At 32.9% G+C, this 24,735-nt stretch overlaps 1 protein-coding gene across 1 annotated transcript; it reads right to left on the reverse strand.

Annotated features, from left to right (window-relative positions):
* Nucleotides 1-21,875: 21,875 nt before the first annotated feature.
* Nucleotides 21,876-24,475, reverse strand: LOC127115798 (transcription factor MYB13). Its single transcript, XM_051047249.1, has 3 exons — nt 24,258-24,475; nt 24,042-24,171; nt 21,876-22,743 (listed from the first exon to the last, which is right to left on the reverse strand). The coding sequence occupies exons 1-3, from the start codon at nt 24,388-24,390 to the stop codon at nt 22,020-22,022; spliced, it is 987 nt and encodes a 328-aa protein (XP_050903206.1). The 5' UTR covers nt 24,391-24,475; the 3' UTR covers nt 21,876-22,019.
* Between the last annotated feature and the right edge of the window lie 260 nt (nt 24,476-24,735).

Genomic DNA, 24,735 nt, shown 5'->3' on the forward strand with positions numbered 1-24,735 from the left:
AGAGGATCGAGAAGTGAATCACATGCATGGTAAAGAGATTGCCTTAGTGAAGGTAGTTTGGGGTGGACCAACTGGTGGGAGCATGACTTGGGAACGTGAGAAAAAGATGAAGGAGTCATATCCGACTCTATTTTCCTCAGATAATTTTTTAGGGTGAAAATTTCTTAAGTGAGGGAGAGTTGTAACATCCCATTTTTTATTAGATATTTTATTATATTTTAATTATTTGAGTCATGGGTTTTGATGATTTATTTTATGGCTGGGTGTTGGCGGAGTATGTATCCTTGAGTTATGGGTATGGAGAGATGATAAAAGTAAGTAGAATAACTTAGAATTGTTTTGATAATTAAAAATAATGTTTTATTTATTTTTATTATAATAATTAGTGAAGATAGAATAATTGGGTCAAATATGAGAAATTGAGAAAGTTAGTGGGAAGAAGGAATATGAGATAATTAAGTTTGGGCCAAGTTGATGATTTGGAAAAGTTTACCCTAAAAATAAGGAATATGAGAAACCTAGGTTTAGGGAGATTTTCACATTAAGTGAATTTGAGAAAAAGGAGAATAGAGGTGATAGGAAAGGTGATCAAGGTAAGAGAGTAAATGTTTCAATTCAGAATTTTTGCAAAGAATTCAGGTAAGGGTGAGAACTTGTTCTAATAGTAATGGGTATGGTAGAAGGGTAGAATGGAGGAGTCTTTAACCTCCTTAGGGTTGGGTGTTTTGATTCATAATTCTAAATTTGAATACTATGATGATTGTTATATGATAATTAAATGATGAACTTTATATGCCTTATATGTGTGTAGTTTTTCTGTTTTGATGATTGAACTTATATTCACCATTGTTACAATTTTGAAGGTTTTAGGCATAATCTTAAAACAATGATTAAATGATTTAATTGTGTTAAAACTGTAAATTAACTTTAGATAATTAGAGTATTACATGAGTTGTAATTTTATGAGCATTTGGCTTTTTACGGAATCGAAATCGGAGGTCCGGAAGACCTCAAACGATGAAAAACATAGAAAATTCTGCATTCTATCCGTCACAGCCGCGCTCAGCGCGAGAGCCTTTTTTGTGTTTTTCGGGTGAAATCGTTTTGGCCATAACTTTTGATCGGTAAGTGCAAATCGAGTTCCGTTTGAAGCGTTGGATATATGAAATAGAGTGCTATAACTTTGTTTCAGGGATAAAATAAGTTTGGTGATCATTTCATACATGTTTTTGGGGTTGAAGAAGATGAAAATTGTGTTGGGAATTTTAGAAAACAACAACTTCTTAGTAACGCCTTCGTGCACGATTTTTATCATAACTTTCAACTTGTGAATAATTTTGGGTTGGGGTTTAAAACATTAGAAAGCTGACTCTAAGAGATATAATATGATGGTGATAAGTGAATTGATTGAGTATTATTCTAATGCCTACTGTGTTGGTGAAGTTTTTGTTCATACGTTCGATTAATGAATTATTGACACATCCCGACGATTTTGGTCATAACTTTTATTTCGTAAGTCCGATTTTGATGCCGTTTGAAGTGTTAGAAAGCTAACGCTCATACCTATAAAATAGGAGTAATTGTTGAGATGTTTTAATAATATTAAAATGCCTATTATGTTAATAATTGTATTGGTTTATATGTTTGGTTGATGAATCGTTGCATTGTTGTAATATCATGGTGTGAAAATTATGTTGTTATGCGGATGATGTTAAGATGTTGACGAGCTGCTTCTGTTTGTTGATATTATTCACGTGGTAACATGAATTGGTCACTGCATGATGAATGATGTGATGCATAAATGATGAGATGTGTGTGGGGATCCTTTATGTGAACCTTATTGTGTTGATGCATGTTATTTGAGAGTCATGCATCTTGGTGTACGAGCTTCGGTCCAATTTTGGTGAGCCTCGATTCTATGGTGATGGATCGAGTGCGAGTAGATAATCTTATTATGAGGGATTAGTGAAGCGTAATCTATGTTTATGGTAACAAGTTTTGGTGAGCCTCGATCCCATTATGATGGATCAGGTGCGAGTAGCTAATTCCTATTATGTGAGATTAGTGAAGTGTTACCTATGGTGATGGTAGCGATTTTGGTGTGATCTGGTTCCAAGAGGGAGTCGATCCTATGGTGGGGATCAAGGAGTTAGATGAACCTGAGTGTTCGTATTTGGTACCATGTGCATGTTGAGTCGGTGTTGAGTGTAACACCCCTTTTCTACCCCAAAATACTTAATATATAATCAGAGTAAATAAGCATGCATATAAACAAAAGGGCATCACATCGACGTTTTCAAAAACTAAAAAGCTTTCAAAAACCAAACATCATTCATCATCAATATACAATACACCTGGTCATTTAAAATAACACATTTCAATTATCATGAATATTCCAGAATATGCGTTCGCAGCGGAAAATAATGAATACTCATGCATTTCATCAAATGATCCATGTCCCATACCATGATCATCTCTCAATAATCTTCTCAAGATAAAATAAAACCATATCCAGAATATTTGGCACTATGGCCTCTCAAACAACAAATTTCAAATAAACATGTTCACAAGTAGTAACATAATACTTATCCAAATAGGATACGAGTTCAATACTACTAATCTACCCCGTGTTACATGACCAGAGCATTGACTCATTACCTAGTCTCTAAGCTAAAACACTGAAACTCTCCGGCTAAATCTCGAGTGAGCTACCGTCCACTCACTTCAGCAATACTACTCCTGAGTATCTGCACGATGCCCATGTAAAGGCAACATTCAAACAGAAAGGGTGAGAATTCAAATCATTATGAAGAAGTATAATAAAGCACAATGATTAAATCAACAATTAAAGGAATTCATCACACCTTGTATAACCATGTAAATAATACTAACCAATATTTATTTCACAGGTTTCAAGCATACATCAAAACTCAAGGAGTATAATATTCCAATCCAATATTATATTCCCAAAAATACACATAACTACAATTATCACATAATCACATATTTTGCCAAGTTATGTATCCAAACCTCACCAAATTCAATTACCATATCTCATACACACATCACAATCACATCAATGCATACATTCAATTTTCACATAACTCTAATGTGACTCAATGCAAGACATGTGACTCTATGCATGTGGTACCGTAATGTGAACCCAACGTTTCACCGCTTTCCGATTCAATATCTAGAATCCAAGCCACGCTTCCGATCCAGACAAGATCAAAGCCACTACGTCTATTTCCAATTAAGGATCAACATCTGCTACGCCTATTTCTAATTAAGGATCAACGTCTATGTGAACACACAGTTTCACCGCTTTCCGATTCAATATCTAGAATCCAAGCCACTACGCCTATTTCCAATTAAGGATCAACGTCTGCTACGCCTATTTCCAATTAAGGATCAACGTCTATGTGAACCCACAGTTTCACCGTTTTCCGATTCAATATCTAGAATCAAAGCCACTACGTCTATTTCCAATTAAGGATCAACGTCTGCTACGCCTATTTCCATTCAAGGATCAACGTCTAATACCATGTGAACCCACAGTTTCACCGCTTCCACCATGAAGTCGACCATGCCATGAATGAATGTACAAATACCAAAACATATGCAATTAAGATCATCTCTACCATCTTAACATTCCACATATCACCATAATTCAACTCTATGAATTATCCACCAATGGTACTTATACACATTCATAACAATTACACCATTCACATAATATGCAATTAAGATCATCTCTACTATCTTAACATTCCACATATCACCATAATTCAACTCTATGAATTATCCACCAATGGTACACATACACATTCATAACAAATACACCATTCATATAATATGCAATTAAGATCATATCTACCTTCTTAATAATTCCACATATAACCATAACCCAACTCTATGAATTATCCACCAATAGTACATATACACATTCATCACAATCCATTATTCACATATATAAACTAATTATCAAATACACACAATTAGATTTCATTTCAAAATGATTACAGCATTTAAAATCCTCAATTTGTCATTTTTCAACAATGTTAACCGGTTAACGCATATGGGTAACCGGTTAACGCGAGACAGAATGCACTTCCTGACAGATTTCAACAGTGTTAACCGGTTAACGCTTTTGGTTAATCGGTTAACGCGAAATAGAACACAACTTTTGAGCAGGTTTTTAGCAAGTAACCGGTTAACGCTCAGGGGGTAACCGGTTAACGCAAAACAGAATGCAAAATTTTCTGCGTTTTTCATTGTTTGAGGACTTTCGGACCTCCGATTTCGATTCCGTAAAAAGCCAAACATTCAGAAAATTATAACTCATACAATACTCTAAGTATATAAAGTTAATCTACAGTTTTAACACAATTAAATCACCCCAAATCAATAATACTCATCAAAACCTAACAATTTCAAAGTCATAAAAATTAGGGTTTCAGCCTAAACATATTTCTACCCATTGACTCAATCATACTAACCCATAATAATAAGGATTCCCCCTTACCTCTTCAATTTTCTGAAAACCTTAGCTTCTCTCTTGTTCTTCCCCTCTTCTCCTTACTTTTTCTCTTTTCTTTCTCTGTTGCCGTCAATGATCAAATGAATCCTACTTCTCACTCTCCTCACCTCTTATATCCTATATTATATTTGGGCTTAAAGAGTGATACCTCTCATTTAATTAATAGGCCTAATAAGACCTAATATTAAAATATCTCTAATTAGTTCAATTAAATTAAACTAACACACTATACCCACCAAGTTAAGTAATATAATTAATTATTCAATTATATCTCATATCAACTAAATAATTAATTAACACACCAAATTAATTAATATAATCAATTATTATACTACCTAACAATTAATTAATTAACACTCCAAATAAATAAAATAAAATATAATAATAATAATAATAATAATAATAATAATAATAATAATATAAGAATTAAATACTAAAATTGGGTTGTTACATTGAGTATATTGCATAAGTATTGCATTTGTATTGGTTGTTGTTGATGTGTTGTTGGATGAGATGTTGTTGCATATGATGTTAATGATAATTGAGATATGGTTTTGTATGATGTTGATGATAATTGAGATGTTGTCGTGTATGATGTTGATTATGATTTGGATGTAAGAATGTGATATATTGTTGTGCATGATTGTGTAGATGTTGTACTCTATTCTTCATTCTATATCATTATTATTGAAATGAATTCTCACCCCTTCTGTTTGAATGTTTCCTTTACATGGGCATCATGCAAATACTCAAGAGTAGTATTGCTGAAGTAAGTGGAAGGTAGCTCTTGGATTACTTCTTTATTTTGTCGCTTTTACTAGTGGTACCTTGCTCTAATCATGTAACACCGGGTTGGGTTAAACGCTTATTTTATTCCTTATGTCTGACTATGTTGAAGTTATAAGACTAATTTTGTTGTTGAGAATTCTTAAGATGTTGAGTTGTTTGATTAGAACTCTTTTATTTTGTTATTACAATTGAAGTATAGACTAAATGTTACTACTTGCTTTATCTTCCATAATTGTGATGATAATTCCGCTACGATGATACTTTAAAATGGAAGTGAGCATGCAGTGACAAGTTATGAATGTCTTATTTTGTGAATATATAATATCGATCATATGAGAAGTATGTCGTGTAAGCATCTCATGTATGATTCAGATAAGTGGGATGTCATGTAAACTTCCTTATTACAAATGTGAGTATTGAAATTTACTGTTAAAACTTGTGTTACGGAGCAGGTCATGTGTGTTATGAATGTGTGACATCCTACGTGGTTTTATTTTATATTTAATTTACGGGATAAATTATGTGCGGGGTTTAGGGTGTTACACCTTGTATCTATGCCGACAATGTCTCATAATTGCAACAATTCCTGGAGCATATGTCTTAAGTGCCATCAAATATTGTAGAAGTTCTTTGTACGAAGCCTCCCAATTTTTGTATACATGTCCAACAACCTTTGCCCTTGCAATCCATATTTTCTTGATGCGGAAGGATGATTGTATCGTGTAACGATATATGAGATTATTGTATTCACCTTCAATGACGGGTCCTTGCTAATGAGCAGACAAATTACTTAACATATTATTGGGAGCTTAGTTTAAGATGATCCTGTAGAAGATTGATGGTATTAAAACTGTGAGGTGAATCCAAAAAACTTATCTCCTAAGAATCACTTCTCTTTCTGTAAGACGTTGCCAACCAAAATATGCAAAGCTCGTTACGATACAGAAGGACATACCTTATCTCATCAGTGCGGTATAGAGTGAAATCAACAGAGTTTTCCAAGTGAAACTTTTTTATAATTCACACATAGTCTTCTTTGTGCAGAACATGTCTCCCACTTTTAACCCACCCTCCGATTTCATATACGGGTTGTAGAAAATATCTGAGGATGTGCATCTTCATTCAAGTTTAAGTTTGTCATATGTTGAGAGGCAAACAATATATATGACTTGAACGAAATGGCTTTTGATCGTCATCTTCATTGTTACTGTTCAACATATAATCGACCCGTGTCTCACTTTATTCTTCTTCATCGTCAACGACATCGACATATCTCATTGAAGTTGGTAGTTCAAGTTAATTAAATATTTGAGATGCATCAAATAATTGTGACTGTTCAATAATTTGAGATTATTGAGACTATTGAGGCCGCTGGAGTAAAATATACAACTCAATATAGTTGAACCCGAAATGTTCACAATTAACAAACATATTTTCAATATCTTCATCATCTCAAACCTTTACCTGGAAAAATTTGACGTGATTGTTTTAAAAAAATAGAGGATTTTGATATATAATTTGTGAGACTAGACCAAACCTTTACTTTGACTTTATTCTCTCTTTTAAATGCAAGAAATTTGATTTTTTATTGATTACAAACCGGGTTATAACGGTATTTCAGAAACCAAACCTGAAACATCAGAGACATACGTCTCTCCATTCTTGTGAGCATTAATAATGTATTTGGGTGCAAAAGACATGTCTTGAGTTTTTTTGGTTTGAGACTGGTCTGAGATTGGTTTGTAATTGGTTTGAGAGACCTTTAATAGAGTTGAACATAACATTGGCGCTTCTTGTATGCGCCCGTCCAATTGGCGTTAGCTTCAAATATATACATTAGCGCCAATTCAACTGGCTTCTTTCTTTTGCGTGCATGAAAAATCTAATGACTTATGCATTAACCAACTACGAATACCAACTATGAATACAAACAAATGCAACATCCAAGAGGCCATAATCCAATTGGCATTAGCTTCAAAATATCTACATTGAGTTGACCCGTTACTTTTGCATGCATGCAAAACCCGACTACCTGCAACAGCTCTGCATCCAAGAGGCGCCAATCCAACTAGCGCAAGATTTATAAAATGTACATCAGCTCCAATTGAGTTAGCATGTTCATTTTGCATGCATGCAATTATCTACAAGAAAACTCCAACAACATGCATTCAATGGAATTTATTTTCTCACCAATATTTTATAAATTAACCTCAATCACTTCACTATAAATAACATTCTAACTCACTTCATTGCCATCACTAGCAAATACACAATAATCTTACTTAAGTACTCACATTCTCTTATATTTTCTTAGTAGCAAAATGGCTCTCTCGAACATGGGAGAAACACATAAAGGAACCATCGACATCATTAATTCTTATGTAATTTTTTTTCTATGATTGCATTAAAAATATCCTAATCCATTATTTTTATGAAAAACTTATTTATGCTTTTTTTAGGATCCATCAAATTTTCGTACTCATGTCTATGAATATATCCAACATGAAGATTAAATTCAACCTTATTTAGAACGCACCGGTTTCTGCCATGTTATCAAAATCATGTCCTACTCCATTGATACTAAGTTTATCCTCGTTCAACAAGAAAGATGGAGACCTGAAACACACACTTTCTTTCTTCCAACCGGTGAATATACCGTAACACTAGCGGATATGTACGTGTTATTAGGTCTACCTATTGATAGTAAGGGGGTAAATGGAATGACCAACTTAGCCAATTCATTATGCGAGGAACTTATGGGTGTCAACTTGTTAGATGATACTATGAGGGGCCAATGTGTTTACTTACACGCCTTAATAGTCATTACAGAGGTGTGAGGTTAAGCGAAAATTCTACCAAACAACAAAAAAATAATTAAAACTAGATATTATATCATGATACTAATTGCTTTATTTTTATTTCCCAATAGTGGTTGTAGCGTACATATTATGTATTTATCTTTTTTAAAGAAACATAGATAAAATAAGAACATATAGTTGGGACTCCGCTTGTTTGTCCTATCTCTATAACTCTTTGTATAAAAACACAAAGAAAGGTACATCTATATTTTATGGATGTGTCGTCCCTAACGTCTGTCAACAACAACAACTACATGTTCCCCTATGCAACAAAGTTTATACATTATTTTGATTTACTTACTTTATACTATTAACTCTAAATAATTTATTTATAACTTTTTGGTTTAGTTAGTTCACCCGTGGGAAGAGTTACAACAAATGTCATAGAAAGTGTAACACCCCGAAATTTGATTGATTTATTTAATAAGATTATAGTATTTTTATTTAATTAATTAGTATATGGCGTGTTTATAATTAAATATATATGGTAAATTATGTGTGCATGTGGGGTATCGGTGGGGTATAGTGAGAGCATTGATGGAGTGGTAGAAGGATTAGAAAATTAGAATAATTAAAATAATTATTGTTTTTAGTTAATAATTAAAATAATTAGAATTTAAGTTATTTTGATTTATTAATTAATATAAAATAGAAAAAGAGAGTTTGGGTGGAAAATAGGAAAACTAGATAATATGAGGGAAGTGGTGAGAGTTGTCTCTTAAGTTGGGCCTTAGTCTAAAATTTAAGCGTTAGGATAATTAGGTTAGGGATAAATAGAGATTAGTGGAGTTTTGGAGAAAAATAGTACGTGAAAATAGACTTTTGGAAGAAAGAGGTCGGGCAAGAGGCTAAGGCTTGAAGAGTGAAGGAGAACCTTGAGCATTCTAAATTTTAAAAGCAATCTAAGGTAAGGGGGAGAAAAGGTTTTCTCTATGGGTGTATAGTATGAAAGGGTAGAGAAGAGAGGTCCCTACTCTCTTTAGGGATTGTATAAATTGTTCATAGATTGTTGTTGATGTATATAATTCTAGATTTTGATGATTTAAAGTGTAGATATCTTATTTTTGTAACTGAATTTATGCAAATATGGTTTTGTTTATATGTGTATGCTTGTGTGCTATTGTTGGAGTTGTTGAAAGCATGATCATAATCATGAATTTATGAAATTGAATGAATTAAATGGTGTGAACTTGTAATTTAACATGCTATAATGATGTTATAACATGTGAGTTAATTTTCTGGACGTTTGGGGGATCTTTGAGACTAAATTGGGGAGTTTTGGGGATTCTACAGAGGCAAATCACGTTCTGTGTTTTTACAGGAATGAATGATATCACTTAGAGAGCTACGGTGTTTGCTGAAGCGAGCGTGACAGGGTGAGGGCTCTGGGTTTTCTGAGTCTCGCTTAGCGAGCGATACGTCGCTCAACGAGCAAAGGTTTTGCTTAGCGAGAGTAACAACACAAAGTTGCTATTTTTTACCAACATGTTTTCTAATTCCAACGGCTGTTGGATGGTGTTCAATATGATAAATTGATCAGTTTGATTTATGTGTGAATATATGTTATGGAATGTATGGATAATTGCGTGAGTTGTTGTGTTTACTTGATGATGAATTGATGTTAAAATGATTTAACATGCTTGAATGTTGTGTGAATACGTATTAGATATGGTGGTGTTGTTGGTGATAATTTTGGTGATATTACATGTTATTGAAAGTCATACATCATGGTGTACGGACTTCGGTCCAATTTTGGTATGCTCTGGTCCATTTTTGGGTATTGTGTTCTTATTAGAGGTAATATGATCTCACGGAGAAGCAAGAAACAAAATAAAGTTATACTATTTAGTGATGAAGTTGACTACTGTGCTATGGAAGCAACCTCAAAGGAGCTTGCATGACTGGAAAAATTTGCTCTCAGTGCTTAGGTTAGGAGATCTTCAGGTCATAAAACTCATATGTGAAAATCAAGCGACACTCCACATTACATCTAACCCGTTCTTTCATGAACGAACCAAACACATAGAAATAGATTGTCATTATGTAAGAGACAAGGTACTTTCAGGAGAAACAACCACATATTTCATGAAGGCTGAAGATCAATTATCTGATATGTTCACTAAGTCTCTCAAGGGTTCTCGAGTTGATTATATTTGTAACAAGCTCGTCTCATATGACATATATGATTCGGCTTGAGGGGGAGTGCTAATAATCTGTTAGGATAAATTAATATTGATTAGGATCAATTGACATTAATTAAATTTAATGTTTTATAAAAATTGTAATGATTACGTTACCAATTGTAAACAACTCATATGCATATAAATATACATCCAGTGTGATCTCATTTGACACACAGTTACTCACAAAAAAAATTTCAATACTCACCAAATACTACTAAAAAGTTTCTAAATTTGCTAACAAAACTATAATATGGCACCTTGTCATGATGAGGACTCGTTATTTTATTAATTCCTTTAGGTTGATGAATGGTTAGGATCCCAGTGATATGGAGGTTAAGGATCACCTCAACTTTTGAATCCATTCTCAAATTCATGACCAACATTATAATTTTCATGACAGTTTGGTAGTCATATCTTTTTGGTGATTATTCTGGAAATAAAAAATTCTAGGTTGTTGTATCAATTAATCAAATTAAAATTAAACATATTGTTTGAATCAAATTGGATTAATTACCATATTATTGATTAGTTGATTCATTATCATCTTATTATTATTGAGTGCATATGTACATCAATTCGATCGTGCAATTTCTTTTAAAACATTTTTTAAACTTCTGCTCCCACGCATTTTAAACTTTGATTTTGGAAAAAAAATGGAAAAACATTTTTATGGGGGAAATGTATATTCAACCCTCTGTGAGATCATTCTAAGCCCATGTTCAACCCAACATTAAGGAGATTCCTCGTTCCTTGCTTCTTACGTTTCTTTGGTTGTTTGGTTGATGGGCTTCAGGTAGTGATTGGTGGGTATGGTTGTGGATGACCTTTTCCTTTTTTATGGATGATGTCAATTGGGTTAGGTTATGTTGTCTGATTGTCTTGTTTATTCTAGCTTGCGTTTATTTTTTCATTTTTTCAGTTATTCGGGTGTACTCTTATGAACTTTTTATACCTTCTTAATATAAATCTTTTTGCCATTAAGAAAAATCTTTTGTTAATCAGGTGCCATTGACTTACTTTTAGTTGTTTATTTTATTAATTATTGATAAGTGTTTTAAAGAGATGTATATTGTAATAGGAATAACATAATTTTTGTCTCCTCTCTTTATTTTTATTTTTATTAGTTATATGAATAATTTTTAATCAAATACAATACACTTGTTTAATTTAGTATTTTTCAACAAAAATCAAATTCATGTAGGAGTTAAGAACCGTTTCAAGACGAAAAAAGAAATAATGAGGACGATAATCTCCAATGGGATACTAAGGTCGAGAAAGGAAGATTGAATGGAAGAAAGAAGAGCACTACATTTTACTTCACAGAGATACCATATAACTTTCGAGCAAGATGTACAAAATCACTATGGAATGATGAAGTGGTAATACCACAAAAAAGAGGATAAGGGGGGGAAGGGGAGTTATAAATTTGCAAGATTCTTGAATATAAGGGATATGAGATATTTGCAACAAAACTAGACAATATTATCATATACAATTGGAAAATTTATGGCAACATCCCAATATTTCAAAGGAGTAATAATAGGGAGGGCCAACAGAAAGAATTAAGAAGCTACCATACAAACAAAAAATCAAGGCTATGACCAAGTAATCAATTATAAAACAAGACAAATAGATAGAGTAAGCACAATACCATGGATTAAAATGTTATTCGTTGACATGAAAAAGTTGTGGCACAAAAAACTCAATGGGACAAACCAACCTAGAGATCATATACCCAGGTGGTGAAAAACTACACAAACCAAAAATGACCAATAAACAAAAAGTAAGCAAAACCCTAGTTCGCACATTTGGAGTTCAATATGGATGAAATGGAGTTAGGAAGGTTCATAAAATTATATATAAGGAGGGTGGAAAATCCAGGGATGACACAGAAGGTTACTTCTCAATCAAAGTGATTCCTTTATATATGAACGTGTGTTTATTGCAGGAAAATGTTGAAGGTTAAATGGAACTGATAGCATTATAAGACAAAGATTGACTCAAACAATGGTTCTTAGAAGTTAGAGAATGAAGGCTTGAAAATGTGGATAACGAGAGAGTAACATGGCTCAGGTGCCACGGTATACCTTGTTACGCATGAAAGCCATTGTGTTTTGAGTTCACCTCATCCCCAATGGGAGTATATATATGTGTTCATGTGATAACACAAGAAAACAAACATAGATGGATGTGACCCGAATAATGGTGTGAATAAATTCTAGCATTGTATTAAATGAAGCATTTAATGTGAAAATTAATGGTGAAGTCTTTTGAATAAAAATAATTAAAGACTCAGAAGGACCTATGAGGATTGTTTTTCTAAAAATCATGGATATGAAATAAGAGCTTCCAGGGTCTGAACAAAGTTCTGAAAAATGAGGTATCGAAAAAGAAAGATTATAAGACAAGGGCGACGATTTAGGTGCCCCGACAAAACAAACATTAATGATGATGTGGACTTTGATGGTAATTGGGAGAAGATGTTGGTTGTGTACTCATAAGTAGGGGTGGACAACAGTCAGACTCGGTCGATTCTAGACCAGAAAACCACATCCAAAGAAAACCATCGGATGCAAAACTTCAACCCAATTCCGACTATTTGGCTGTTCGGATAACTCGGGTGGTGGATTTCACGGGTCACAGATTGCTCGGTTTGGTTTAAACGTGTTGAAGAAAAAAAGAAGAAGATGTCATTACTATTGAACATAGCTATGGTGAAGTTCAAACTGAACTGAAATGAAAAAATGTAGAAAATTCCAAAGATAATATTTGAAATGTCAGCACCATAAGAGTTAATTAAAGATAAGTTTTTGGTTTTTTCTCTCTTGAAAAACATAAGAATTTATTTAAGACATTCACCTTCTTTTACATAGAGCAGAAGAAAAAATTAGGAGTCCCCAAATATTAATGGTGTATAAGAAACAGAGAAATCACCTTCTTTTACATACAACAGAAGAAAAAATTAGGAGCTCTCAAACGCTAATGATACTGTATTAGAAATAGAGAAATCAGATAAAGTATAAAAAAATTAAAATGATGCACATTCCAAAAAAAATAAATGAATATTGCTATTGGTACTAGTAATAGTGCACTTAGTCAGGAGAAACACTGTAGACTTATTAATGCAATAGTCTAATCTCATATTTTACAGTTGTGGGTCTAAATGCCTACTATATGTAGAGTCATTTTCATTCCTCTTAGCTATAACAAAAAAATGTTAAGAATAACACTAATTCAGACGATTTCGATTTCAGTTGGATTTAGTTTGGCCATCCAAATTCGACCGAGTGAACTCACTTATAGCCGAAAAATAGCTACCCGTCCAACCGAAACTCGAACTGACCCGTCCACATGTCTACAATTGTACTCGGTTTTCACGGTTTCTGGTGGGCTTGGTCTTTTTGTCCAGCCCTACATAAGCAGAAGAAACCGTGTCCCTAAGATCAACGTAGAGGTCGTTTGAAGGACAAAAAAAAAGTTCAACTTGGGAAAAGTCAGGGTTGGTGGTGGTGGCACAGGTTTTTGATGGGACAAATCTGGAGAACTTACTCCTTTCGTCTCATAAAAAAAGTCTAATTTGAACTATGTGCAATTTTTAAGAAAGTGATTAGATGAGTTGATTTTAAAGATAAAATTATATGTTTGTACTAAAATACCCTTATAATTAATTTTTCATCTTTTTAAGTATTTTCATTAATTACCATTGTGCAACTAAAAACATCTACTAAGACTATAATTATACGTTTTGGACCGTGTGAGAATACGAAGAGCTTTTCTTCTATCCAAGTAATACAATACATGGAGTAAAGTTCTTATGCTGCTATGCGACAGTATTTTCATTTTACAAATGATCAATTTTTTCTACCATGAGCATTTTCTTTTCCAAATTCTCCCGTTAGAGTATTGAAAATTTCCACCATGACAATATTTTAGTTTTTCAAATGACCAATTTTTTCCACCATAAGTTTTGTATATATAGCATCACTAAGACAATACTCTACATTATTTAGGTTGAATTTTGTTTTTAAATGAATAAATTATTTTACAAAATTTCAAAAAATAACTTTTTCAATTGAATTGTAGAATATTTATTTTACAAAATTTCACTTTTTAAAATTTTCTATAGCTTAATTTTATTTTATTTTTAAAATTTCCATAGCTTAACTATATATATATATTTTAAAATTTGTATTTATTTATTTTTATTTATTTAGTTGTATGAGTAACTAAATTACTGTAGCATTATAAATTCAGGTTGTAATTAAATATATATTCATGAAATAAATAATATAAAAAATTCATTATGTATAGAAGAGAGAGAACGCAACAATAAGATAGAGAGAGAGAGTATGAATAGCATATGTTGTCTAAATATGACTTACTCCCTCCGTCTCATAAAAAATGTCTCATTTTCACTTTTTCTCTGTCTCAAAATAATTGTTTTTTTATAATATCAATGTAGCATTTATTATCATTTTTCCACTATCATATCCCTATTTATTATCTTTCACTTTATTCAAACACTCTTTTAACTATAATTAATAGGGGTATTCTAGTAAATATATTAGTTTTATCATCAAAATCAACATATCTAATCATTTTCTTAAGAACCGTGAATTGTTCAAATTGGACACTTTTTATGAGACGGAGGGAGTACTTGGAGTGTAAATATAAATAAGAGTAGTATTAAAAAAAATAAAAAAATGTTGCATTGATATTCTCAATAGATAATTATTTTGAGACATAAAATAAGTGTAAAGACACTTTTTATAAGAAAGAGGGAGTAAAAGATTGTGAAAGATAGTCTAATCCAAACCAATTAAGTAGGAAATGGGATATCCAAAGAGCAGGCAGTGAAGTTCAATCAAAAAATTGGGTGGTCCTACCATAAATAGTAGGTCAGCTATGAGTGATTATTAGGCCGAATTTACGATAAGTTGAGATTCACCTAGGGTCATTGGGCCATACTAATGGCTGATGAATTGTAATTTCTTGTGTCGAAGTAGATTGCTCGACAGAAGCAAGGAAGTGTCGAACTACCTAGTGTGTTGAGTTGTATTAGTGTCGAAGTGTCGAAGTATGTTGTTCCACATAGGATTTCGACTTAGGCCTATTTTAGTAGTGTTATCTATTTTGGGCTTTTATAATTTTGGGTTTTGTCTTGGGGTCCAAGGTAACCTAAATCTATAAATAGAGGGAGTAACCCTTATTCTTGTGATGAAGTGAATATAGTATTCATAACATTGTAATTCACAGTATTTTGCAGTTGCAAAGTGAATAAAAAGTTTTTCACAAATTGTGGGCATAGAGAAACTCTGCAGGATTTAATTCTTCTTCTCCTTCATCGTTATTTACTTTCTTTCTTTCTCCATTGCTCTTCTCTTTTCATTGTCAAAATATGGGTGATAACAATCTTACTGATCAAGATTGATTGAAATTCTCCATAGGTTGTGATGGATTTCCAACATCTGGTATCAAGAGCTCCGGTTTAAATAATTTGTGGGAAGAAAGTCACCATCGAAATGCATCATCCACACAGGCATTTTCCAGCAAATCTTCTGATTCTCAAGAACAACAATTATGATAATTGGTGCAAGCAGATAAAGGTTATGTTATGTTATCAAGATCTTTGGGATCTTGTGAAGGAATGAGTAGCAACGCTTGTAGAAGACGCGACAGATCAAGAAAAGGCTGCACATAAAGAATTGAAGAAGAAAGATTATAAAGCTCTCTTTATAATCCATAAATATGCTGATGCAGATAACTTTGAAAAGGTTAGTGATGCGTAGTCAGCGACAGAAGCATGGGAGATTATGGAGAAATCATTTGGAGGCACAAAGAAGGTGAAAGAGGTGAGGTTACAAATTTACAAAAAGACGTATGAATTGCTTCAAATGGAAGACAATGAAAGCATAATTGATTTCTTCACCAAGGTCACGAAACTGGTGAATCAAATCAAGGTATATGGAGAAGTGTTGACATCAAGATCTGTTGTTGGAAAGATCTTGTGGTCGTTGGCTCCAAAGTTCGACCACGTGGTAGAAGCTATAAAAGGTTTGAAGGATTTTTCAAAACTGACAAAGGAAGAGCTTCAAGTGACGCTTGAATCTCATGAACAAAGAATGACTGAAAAAGCTACAGGAAAGTTAAATAGTGATATGGCTTTATAGTCTCAATCAGCAAAAGAAATAAAAGGCAAAGGAAGTTGGAATGGAAATAAAGGTAAAAGAGGCTACAATAATTCAACTGGTCGAAATCAGCAAGAAGGAAACTGGTCGAATAAGAGAAGACCCTGGAACCAAGGCAACCAAAGAGGTGGTGTTGCATGTATAGGAAAAGGTGGTGGTCAAAAGTCAGACAAGAGTCACATTCAGTGTTACAACTGTCAGAAGTATGGTCATTATTCTAGTAATTATCCAGAAAAGCAGAAAAATTAAGAAACTTATGCAATGCTGGCGAAACATGAAGAAGAAGAGATGTTGTTGTTGGTTACAACAAGAGATGAAGAGAGATTCAAGGACCAATGGTACTTGGACTCAGGATGCTCATCACACATGTCTTAAAGGAAAGATTGGTTTGTCAACATAAATCCATCAATGAAGAACATGGTGAAATTTGCAAATGACAACACTCTAGTAGTTGAAGATGTTGGTGATGTTCTGATTATGAGGAAAGATGGAAAGAGGTCAGTAATTTCAAATGTGTTGTATATACCAGACATAAAGAGTAATTTACTTAGCATAGGGCAGTTAGTCGAAAAACACTACACAGTGTCGATCGAAGACAAGATGATGAGAGTTCTCGACTCAAATGGAAGGTTGATCTTGAAGGCTCAAATGTTTCAGAATAGAACCTTCAAGATTGAGCTTAATGTGATGAAGCATAAGTGCATTGCAACAGAAGCCAATAGAGATGAATGGATATGGCATTATAGACTTGGCCATCTCAATTTCAAAGACATCAGAGATTTGAAGAGCAGAAATATGGCTTCGAAATTACCAGAAATCGACATTCCAAACGAAGTATGTGAAGAATGTGTGCAGGAGAAGCAACACAAGAACAACTTCAGTAAGGATGCATGAAGCCGGTCGAAGGAAATTCATGAAGACATATACTATGATGTATGTGGTCCTCTCCAGGTGGATTCGATTGGAGGTATAAAATACTTTGTTACATTCATAGATGATTTCATTAGAAAACAATGGTCTTACCTGATCAAGAAAAAAGTGAAGTGATCAAGGTATTTGCCAAGTTTAAATCTATGGTCGGAAGACAGAGTGGTCAAAAGATCAAGATTTTGAGGACTGATGGTGGTGGAGAATATGTGTCAAAAGTAATTGGCGCATTATGTGTGAAAGAAGGGATTAGGCATGAGGTGGTGCCACCCTACACTCCACAGCAGAATGGAGTCATAGAAAGGAAGAATAAAATCATCATGAATATGGTTAGAAGTATGTTGAAAGGCAAGAATCTACCCAAAGAATTATGGGGAGAAGTTGTGTCGACTGCGACATATATCCTGAGCAGATGTCCGACGAAGAAGCTAGAAGGAATCACGCCAAAAGAATGTCGGTATGGTGTCAAGCTTAGCTTGAGTCATATGAAGGTGTTTGGATCTATAACATATAATCATGTGCCATATAAGTTGAGAAGAAAACTTAATAACAAGTCAAATCAGATGATCCTGATAGGATATCATTCGCCTGGAGGATACAAGTTGTTTGACCCAGTGAAGAAGCAAGTGGTGATCAGCAGGGATATGATCATAAATGAGCCTAAGTGGGATTGGACTGAGAATGTCAAGAAAGATGCAGTGAGAATCTTTTATGATGAACCAGCTAGTGATTTCGAAAGAGAAGTTAGACAAGAAGAAGTCAGAGGTGAAACAAGCCCAAGCATACCTCAAAGAACAAGACACACGCTTGCGAGGTTGCAAGAGTGTGTAATTACATCAGATGATATGGTCAATGAAGAAAGTGAGATGGTATATTATGCTTTCTAAACAGATGTTAAACATGTCAATGCAGTTGAGGCATTGAAACATTCGAAGTGGATGAAAGCAATGGACGAAGAGTTGAAGTCAATCAAAGTCAACCACACTTGCTCACTTATCGAATTGCCGCAAGACAAGAAGGAAATCAATGTGAAGTGGGTATACAAGATGAAGTTGAATCCCTGAGGAGAAGTGACTAGACACAAGGCAAGGCTTGTGGCGAAAGGATTTCTTCAGAAAGAAGGAATCGACTTCGGTGAAGTTTTTGCACCTGTTGCTAGGATCAAAACAGGTGCAAAAACTTCATCGAAGTCGATTCCTTCTTTCTGAAGAAATCCTTTCGCCACAAGTCTCGCCTTGTGTCGAGTCACTTCTCCTTTGGGATTCAACATCACCTTGTATACCCACTTCACATCGATTGCCTTCTTGTCTGAGGCAATTCGACAAGTGACCAAGTGTTGTTGACTTTGATTGAATTCAGTTCTTCGTCCATTGCTTTCATCCACTTCGAATCTTTCAATGCATCAGCTGCATTGACTAGTTTGACATCTGTGTGAAAGCATAATGTACCAGCTCACCTTCTTCATTGACCACATCATCTGATGTAACCACACATTCTTGCAACCTTGTAGGCATATGTCTTGTTCTCTGAGGTCTGCTTGGGCCCGCTTCACCTCTGACTTCTTCTTGTTGAACTTCTCTTTCGACTTCACTAGCTGGTTCATCATAAAAGATTATCACTGAATCCTTCTTAACATTCTCAGTCCAATCCCACTCCTTAAGCTCATATATGATCACGTCCTTGTTTATCACTACTTGCTTATTCGCTTGGTCGAACAACTTATATCCTCCAGTCGAATGATATCCTATCAGGATCAAAAGGTGTACAAGTTTGACAAATCCTTATATATATTAAAACAACCACTGGCACAATGACATTAAAAGTTTGACTTTGTCATTGCAAGACTCACCAATTACTAGGGAGACAAACAACTTAAGGGGATATTTTTCAATCATTATCATAATATAAATTCAAATACTTTGCCATCATAAAAAATGGGGAGATTGTGAGAAATACATCTTATATCTAGTTCAATTTTGATGAAGACAAAGATTATCAAGAAAAAAATAATCAAAATTGTCATGCACATCAATGATGAAGTTGATCAAGAAGGTTGAACCTAGAAATTCAAGTGAAGACTTAAGACAAGTGAACATAACTGAGATGCTTATTGCAATTCATATCATATTACTTTAAATTACTCAAAATTTTGTCTCTCACTTCATCTAAAACCCTTATTGCATAATCATACATGATTACCTAAAAAAAACTTCTTCATGTAACAAGTGTTTGTACACAAAATTTTGTGAGAACATTGTGATATTCATTTGTCTCTATGTTGATTACATATTGATCATTAGCAATAAGATGAATGAAATTTTAGAAACAAAGAGGTTTCTAACTTCCACATTCAAGATGAATGATCTTGGACTAGTTGACAAACTTTTGGGGATCAAAGTAAAGTGAAATAGTAGGGGTTATGAACTTAGTCAAACACATTATATTGAGAAAGTAACTGACAAGTTCAAACACTTACATTTTAAGAAATTAAGTACTCTATTTGATCCTAGTGTTAAACTTCAAAAGAATGATGGAAGAATTGTGGCTCAATTGGAATATGCAAGTGCATGCAATGTACTAGACCCGATATAACATTTGGAATTAGTAAAATGAGTAGATCTTACTAGTTATCCAAATGGTGAGCACTAGAAGGCTATAATTAGGATTCTTGCCATATTAGAAAGATATACAAATACGAGTTTGATATCAAGTGTTAAATATCATAAATATGCATTTATATGGATATTTACACTAGTTGAGGGTACAATTTCTTGGAAGAGCAAGAAATAAATGTGTCTCACTCTCTCAACCATAAAATCAGAGTTCAAGGCTCTTGCTTCCGCTGGTAAAGAAGTTGAGTGGTTGAGGGACCTTTTATTGGAAGTTTCACTGGCTAAAGATAATGTTTCAAAGATGTTGATACAATGTGATAGTTAAGCCACTTTATCTAAAGCATACAAAAAGTGTATAACAGAAAATCTAGGCAAGTACGACTTAGACATTCTTTCGTGAGAAAATTGATTAAGGATGTAATCATTTCATTCACATATATACGAGCAAATTATAATTTGGTTGATCCATTTACTAAGCCACTAGTCAGAGACTTAGTAAAAACAAACCTCGAGAGACATGTGGTTGAAACTCCTTGAGTAAGAGTACCGATAACAACGACAACCCAATCTTACATTAACAGAACATTAACCTCAAGATTCAATGGGTAACAACAAGTCGTTGATTTGGATATTTGTCGAGCATTTCATGATAATGTTGACCATTAAAACAAGGCTTGAGTTTTTATTTAAACTCTTAATGAAGTTCAATTTCGAGGGTATGTGTCTCACGGAAAAGGATACAATATGAACTTCACCTATGTGAATTTCGAGATGGTGTCGTCTCAAAGTGAGAGTTGGAGTTTCTCTCACACAAAAATTCATGAAACATGAAAGCATATGACCATAAATAAGTGTTAGGCGAGATATGTAGGGGAAGAACCCTTAAAGAATGTGTGTAAGGTAACGTCGGTCTAATCATATATATTAATGGTTTAAAAGCATTGCTACCTAACATTCCGATTAGACTTTGCATTGTGCTCACTAAGGTTAAGTTGTAAATCGAAAGATACCTAACTGTATTAATATTCTTTATTTATTTTTTCTGGAATTGGTCTTGTTATTATTAGAACAAGTGAGGGATTGTTGTAAATTATTAAGAATTAATAATCTTGAGTGTGTTCTAAAATGACAAGAAAATATGCAAGTGAAGATTAATTTTGAATTCAGAAATAGGTCACACTTGTGAAATATTGCAGTGGGTTGAAATTTGGAAATAGACAACACTTTGTGAAGTGTTGCAGTAAGTTTGAATTCAGAAATAGACAACACTTCGTGAAGTGTTACAGAATGAAAGTATGCAACTCTTGAAGAATGTTGTAGTAGGTGAAACAATGTAACTTGTGGTAAAAGTACACAACTTTTTCAAAAGCTTGTATCTCTTGGTAAAAAGAATTTGTTTAACTAAGGGTCGCAACCTTGTAAAACAATATCAATATGGCCTATAAATAATTCATTCCGAATTCAGAAAAAAGTATAACAAAAACATACATATTCTTCACTAAAATTTCAGATACCCTACATTTGAGTTTTCATCGATCTTATGCAAATTCGAGTATAGACTGGATTATCCTGGATATTTCTGCGTTGTAACTCTAAGATATTTGAGAGTGTTTGAAATACTTATAAGAAAAGTGATTTCATTCACGATTCTAACGTCGATCCATTTGTTTACCATCAACTTTCTAACATAAAATAGATATGAATTATATAAATATGATAACAATTAACCACTTGATATAATAATATTAATATATAAATTACATTGTTTTTAAGGACCAGCAGAGATGGATGTAAATTATTAACCCTTATTAAATACCTTTTTAAAATAATAATAATAATCGAAACACTAGTAAATAAAATGATAGAAATCTGTGTTACACACACAAACAAATACATTTTGATAAATTGAAACAAGTAATTAATTACCAATAAAAACCATTCATGATTTCACCAATGCCTGTACCCCACAACGAACTCTTCATTTTGTCTTCATGACAAAAGTCCCAATCAGACAACTGTTCAAAATCCGTAGCAAAATTCATCGATGAACAACAATTGTACAACTCTTTATTATTCTCTCCATTATACGATGATTCCCAAATTCCACTTTTCTTTTCCATATTTGTTTCCATTATTTCCACATGCATCTTCCTATAATCACATTCATTACCCTTTTCATCATTCTCATGCATGCTACCATAATTCCCTATAACACCATTCTCAAACATGTTACGAAGTTTCATAATTTCATCATCTAGCCATTTATATGGTCCCAAACCATCATCAATATTCTTGATGGGGTATGATGCAACCGTATTATTTATGTTACCATGAAGAATATTATTATTCATTGAAATTCCTTCAACTTCTTGTCCATTATAACATTGTAAAGTTGTTGTCTCTTTAGATATTGAATCAAGGGAATTTTGATGATGAGTCAAAGCCATGCTATTGTCTTCTTCTATGGTTGGTTTGTTATTTTTGTCATGTTTACTTTTTTTGGATGTGGATGCCATGCCAAGTGGTGGTGAGGACTCATTAATGGATCTCATGAAGCAGTAAATTTTTCTTCTCAAATGAGAGTTCCAGTAATTCTTTATCTCGTTATCGGTTCGTCCGGGCAAATGTGATGCTATCACAGACCACCTATATACACCAAATAATTTCTTGATTTCAAAGATAGAAAAATGAAAATAATTATTAAAAATAAAAATATTCAAAGATCTAGCTAGAGTACAAGATAGAGAAATGATTTACAAACATACTCCCTTATTAATTAATATCACTTATGTGACCCTACGTACTAAGGAGGAGTGTCCAAAGACATCGATTTATACACACACAATTAACATTTATTGTTGAGTATCATTAATGTCTTTATGTTTTTATCTGTATTCTAAACCCTAACCAAAGGAAGGAGAGCCGGTTTTGAATTTCAAGTTGCTTTCAATCCATTATTACATTTTTATTCTTCTATCTTGTATTCCAAGCAATGATTTTTGGTTTCACACCCACATGTTACCTCTATGAGAGGTAATCTTTTTTTTTCCAGTGGGGTCGACTCAAGTTAGTGTTTTAAATTTCAAAATTTTAGGTTAAAAAAATGATTTTTTTTTACGTTAGTTTGTTTTTAAACTATTGATTTATAAATATTAATAATTTATTTATATTAATGTATAAAGAAAATAAACGTTGGTATTTGATATTGAATCTTACACTAATAATTTACATCCGTTTAATAAAATCTTAATCAAATGGATAAAAATACTTTATGTATACATAAGTATTTGATTAAGGAGAACAGTTATAATTTTTTTTGTAAGCATTGATTAACCAATTAAAAAGATAATAAAAAATAATTATTCATAATAGTTATATAAATATTTAATTATAACCCTAAAGATAAAGTTTTTCTTAAAATCCTTAGAACACCTATTACCAAGAGTTCAAATATGGACAAATAAGACTATAAATTCATGTCAAAAATAAGTAGTAGTACATAATTTTTAATTTTTAATTTTCTTTATATGGATGAAGTGCTAATGATGATCACAAATTTATTTTTTAGCACGAATATATGATAACATATTAAATTCAACAATATTGACATTTATAAATAGAGTTAAATTTTACGAACTAAATAGAAAAATGATACTATCTCGCAAGAGTCGACCCATTCTTAGATATTTATTTTAATATAAATATTATTTTAAAATTTTAATACAATATTAATAATAATTTATTTTAGTTCAACGGAATAATTAATATTATCTATATCATTTTAAAGTAATTATTAAAATACATTTTGTGTTTATTTTTTATTTATTTATACTTATAATATTGATATTTAATAAATTAATAATTTTTTTGATATAGTCTTTTATAAAGTATGTGAAGTTAGCAAATATGATATCCAAGACATGTGGAGTAGGAATGAAAAGCACCTATTTCCAAGAACAGCATGCAACTTGACAATGATTTCTTCTTCATGAGGAGCTATGTTCCCTCTCTTCACATCTGCTCTCAAATAGTTTATCCATCTTAGTCTGCAACTCTTCCCACACCTTAACAAACCTGATTCATAATATATCATAATTCATAATTAACACAGATAATTAAATTATTGATTAATTCTTAAAAAAACACACACACACACAAACCTGCTTTCTTAGGCAAGAACCTCCAGGATCCTTCACCATTTTGTTGAATATAATCAGTCAAGATCTTATCTTCTTCAGCAGTCCATCTTCCTTTCTTTAACCCTACTTTCTCACAACAAGGAGCTCTCCCCATTGTTGCATGGAGAAATAGAGTTGACACTGTAGCACATATATAGGGACACTGTAGAGGTGGACGTATGAAACCAATAAACTATGTTCTGGTAAATATTTGTCAGTGAAAAACATGTTTGTGCAGTTTAAAGTACAATCCTTTTTTATTCTTAGTAATTACTAATTGGTTACTGCACTGCAATTACTAGCTATATGTACTGTAGTCTAGCTGGCTTATAGGGTGGAGAAATATCTCACTTGGTGCTTAAGATTTACAGTTACTCAAAAGTTACTGTATCTTATATGCATGTAGAGAAAATATTAAAGACCAACTCAATAAATAAATGAAGGCTTAAAATAGACATTA

Source organism: Lathyrus oleraceus, chromosome 1 (genome assembly GCF_024323335.1).
Source record: "Lathyrus oleraceus cultivar Zhongwan6 chromosome 1, CAAS_Psat_ZW6_1.0, whole genome shotgun sequence".
In the NCBI taxonomy this organism is placed as follows: domain Eukaryota; kingdom Viridiplantae; phylum Streptophyta; class Magnoliopsida; order Fabales; family Fabaceae; genus Lathyrus; species Lathyrus oleraceus.